This window comes from Frieseomelitta varia, unplaced genomic scaffold (genome assembly GCF_011392965.1).
Source record: "Frieseomelitta varia isolate USP_RPSP 00005682 unplaced genomic scaffold, Fvar_1.2 scaffold_1567, whole genome shotgun sequence".
NCBI classification, from domain to species: domain Eukaryota; kingdom Metazoa; phylum Arthropoda; class Insecta; order Hymenoptera; family Apidae; genus Frieseomelitta; species Frieseomelitta varia.
The window spans coordinates 1-3,396 of NW_025109269.1; the positions used below are offsets into that span (position 1 = coordinate 1).

Below are 3,396 nucleotides of genomic sequence, written 5' to 3' on the forward strand. Positions count from 1 at the left end.
TTCGTTCGATAAGAAAGTTTCCCCTTTTTTTTTTTTTTTTTTTTTTTTTTTTTCTTTTTTTTTTTGCGTAAATCGAATCAAGAAACGAATAAGTAACGCATAGGAAAATGTAAAAACTCGTGTATCCTCGTGTACACGACTAAATCCTTACGATTTGTTTGGAACGATTAGAATTTTTCACAAGTTACGCTCGTGATGTATCGAAATAATAAATCCTGTTAAAGCTTGTCCTCCTAAACCTCAGACCTTTCGATCAACAGTTGTCGTTTTTCTATCTTGTCTTTGAATGTTCGAGAACGATATACAGGGTGGGCCAAAAGTTTCTTCCCGCCTATTTTTTTTTTTTTAATAATTTTAACAAAATATGAGAAAAAACTAATTTTATTAATTTTAAATTAATGTTTTTATTAATTTTATATTAATTTTATTAATTTTAAATTAATTTTATATTAATTTTAACTCATGTTCAAAATATGATTTTTTTTTCATCACGTTTCAAAAATTATTTCTCTTAAATGTCGACCGCCGGAGCGTTCGCAGATTAATAAAAAAAATCACGAATTTATTTTAATAGAAAGTGATTCTTGGCCTACCCTATATATATATATATATATATATATATCTACGAGATTTTACGCGTCCCGTCTCTCCAGCAAGATTTCGCCAACTATACTTGCCAGGCTCTTGACCGTAAATTTGCCGACCGTGTTCAACAACTGCGCCATGAATTCGTGATTCAGAAGCCGATGCGCCAAAACAACATCTTTCTCGTCGTTGAGATCCACATCTCGCAATTCTTCGTACACCGAGGCTAGTCTCTCGGCGAGAGTTTTGCATTTCCCGATGATTTTCTCCGAGTTCAACACGCGCCATGGCACTGCCGCGGCCAGCACCGTCTGAAACGATCGAGACAGAGAGAGCAAAGAAGAAAACAATTCAACGTTGAACAAATCGAAATTTAGAAACTCTTATTCTTAAACGCTTCGAGGTATGAAGAAAGTATCGATATTCTTTTTCGAAACTTGTTTACTCGTCGTTGTAGAAGAGGTTAAAGAGATTCTTACAATGCAGGTGTTGAGAGGGAGCCAGTAAATGACCAATTCCTCCGCGACGGATTCTGGCGCACTCTCCATCCACGCGTATTCGCCGAACGATTCCGCTTCGGCAACGCCATCGGGGACCGACTCGCCGAAAAGTTTGAACGTGTTCGTATCTTCCAAAGATGATTCTTGATCTTCCGAATCTCCATCGATTCTCCTCTGAATCTGACGCATCAGACGCTTCAGAATCATCTTTGCCACCTATGAACGAACGTGTCGCGTTCGTCTTACCCGAGAGAGGTACTTATTTTACAGAGACAGTTATTAACAAATTCGCGGCCGCTGACGCGAATTCACGTCACTTCAAAAGTCTATTCCTGGTTTATTTACAGAATATAACTTTCGAAGTGTTTTTGTTCTTCGGTGTCTTTCCATTTGCCAACTTCTTCAACCACTTGCGCTGGGCAACTTGATTGCGGACCATAACGAGTGACCAAACCGTACACATTCGTTGCTTTCTTTCTTAACTCGTCGGTACGATGTTACTATAGATGGATAGAAATTATCGAGACAAATGGTGATGATAAATTTATCATTTGCTTTGCCTGGGTTATACTTAAATAAACTTAAAACTGAGGAAATGTTGCAATTTTGGGGACAAAAAAATTGTCGACGTGCGTGGCACGTCATTCCAGCGCAAGAAGTTAAATCTGTAGATGTTATGTCTATTAGAGGGTTTAATCACTTGCGCTGGCAACTGATTGCAGACCATAACGAGTGACCAAATCGTGTACAATAATTCGTCGCTTTTTTTTAAGCTGGTCGGTATGATATTACTGCAGAAATTATCGAGAGGTGATAAATTTATCATTTTCTTTACTTGGGTTATACTTAGATATACTTAAAACTGAGGAAATTTTGCAATTTTGGGGACAAAAAATTTTCGACGTGCGTGGCACGTCATTCCAACGCAAGAAGTTAAGTCTGTAGATGTTATGTCTATTAGAGGGTTTAATCACTTGCGCTGGCAACTGATTGCGGACCATAACGAGTGACCGAACCGTATGCAATAATTCGTCGCTTTCTTTTTCTTCTAAACTCGTTGGTATGACATCACTCTAGATAGAAATTATTGAAAAGTAATAAATTTATTACTTGTTTTGTCTGGGTTATACTTAAATATACTTAAAACTGAGGAAATGTTGCAATTTTGAGGACGTAATTCCAGCGCAAGACGTTAAGTCTGTAGATGTTATGTCTGTTAGAGGGTTTAATCACCTGCGCTGGCAGCTGATTGCGGACCATAACGAGTGACCAAACCGTATGCAATAATTCATCGTTTTCTTTCTCTTCTAAACTCGTTGATATGATATCACTAGATAGAAATTATTGATAGGTGATAAATTTATCATTTACTTTGCCTGAGTTATACTTAAATGAACTTAAAACTGAGGATATGTTGCAATTTTGGGGACAAAAAAATCGTCGACATGCGTGGCACGTCATTCCAGCGCAAGAGGTTAACGGAAAGTTCTTCATTTCGAACAACAGATCGTTACAAGACTAATATTTTTCTGAAACAAATTTTCTAATTTTCGTTTCCGTTTTAACGTAAGAGATTTGCGGCAACAAGTATTGGAAAAGCGAAAACTTTCGCCGGTCGCGAATTTGTTAATAACAATGATCGTTAGAAATCCACCTCGAGAGCCTCGTGAGGCGGCTGCCGAGCTAACCGCTTCCGCTCCACAAGTTCCTTTACGTATCTTTCGCCCTCTTCCGTATCCGCGCAGACACGACTGCCCAGGGCCAACGCCAGCGCTTTCGCGAATCCATCCCGCGGCTTCTCGTCCTTGCAGAACGCCAGCAGCAACGCGGTATAGTTGACCGAGCGTCGATCGGTCATGTACATGCGACACAGCAGTTCCTTGGCCAACATTCGCCTGAGCGTTTCTTCCGGGCTCGGACAGGACTCGAACAATTGCGCGCAAGATCGCAGCGAAACGGTCGCGTCGTCGTACAACAGTTGGCGTAGTTTCTCGTCGTGCGAATCAAAAAACTCTTCGAAACTCTCGGTCGAACAGTCGTGGAACCACAGCGACGTTCGATGATACTGAGTCAGGGACACGACTTCTCTGAGATCGGGATCTTGAGCTCTGAAGCGATCCCTGGCTGCCAAGATCTCTCGCAAGGTCGGAACGGGCAGATCCATCGCGTGAACGAGGAACTCTCGCCAATCGACGTAGTCCACGGACTCGAACAGTCTGTCGATCACTCTCGAAACGTCGCTCAGTCGAAGTTCGTACCAGCAACACGGGAGCAACATTGGCTCTCCCTCTTCCTGGCCGTGGCTCGCTAG

At 41.2% G+C, this 3,396-nt stretch overlaps 1 protein-coding gene across 1 annotated transcript; it reads right to left on the reverse strand.

Annotated features, from left to right (window-relative positions):
• Window positions 1-623: 623 nt before the first annotated feature.
• On the reverse strand, window positions 624-3,087 carry LOC122536540. Its single transcript, XM_043668979.1, has 3 exons — window positions 2,740-3,087; window positions 1,065-1,301; window positions 624-896 (listed from the first exon to the last, which is right to left on the reverse strand). Exons 1-3 carry the CDS (start codon window positions 2,974-2,976, stop codon window positions 633-635), a joined length of 738 nt encoding a protein of 245 aa, XP_043524914.1. The 5' UTR covers window positions 2,977-3,087; the 3' UTR covers window positions 624-632.
• Between the last annotated feature and the right edge of the window lie 309 nt (window positions 3,088-3,396).

Excerpts from the sequence above, each read along its gene's own strand:
- LOC122536540 (XM_043668979.1), bottom strand. The coding sequence starts at position 2,976 with ATGTTGGCCAAGGAACTGCTGTGTCGCATGTACATGACCGATCGACGC. Across the intron at positions 1,302-2,739 it reads CGCCTCACGAGGCTCTCGAG|GTGGCAAAGATGATTCTGAA; the intron begins GTGGATTTCTAA and ends GTTCGTTCATAG. Across the intron at positions 897-1,064 it reads TCCCTCTCAACACCTGCATT|ACGGTGCTGGCCGCGGCAGT; the intron begins GTAAGAATCTCT and ends CGATCGTTTCAG.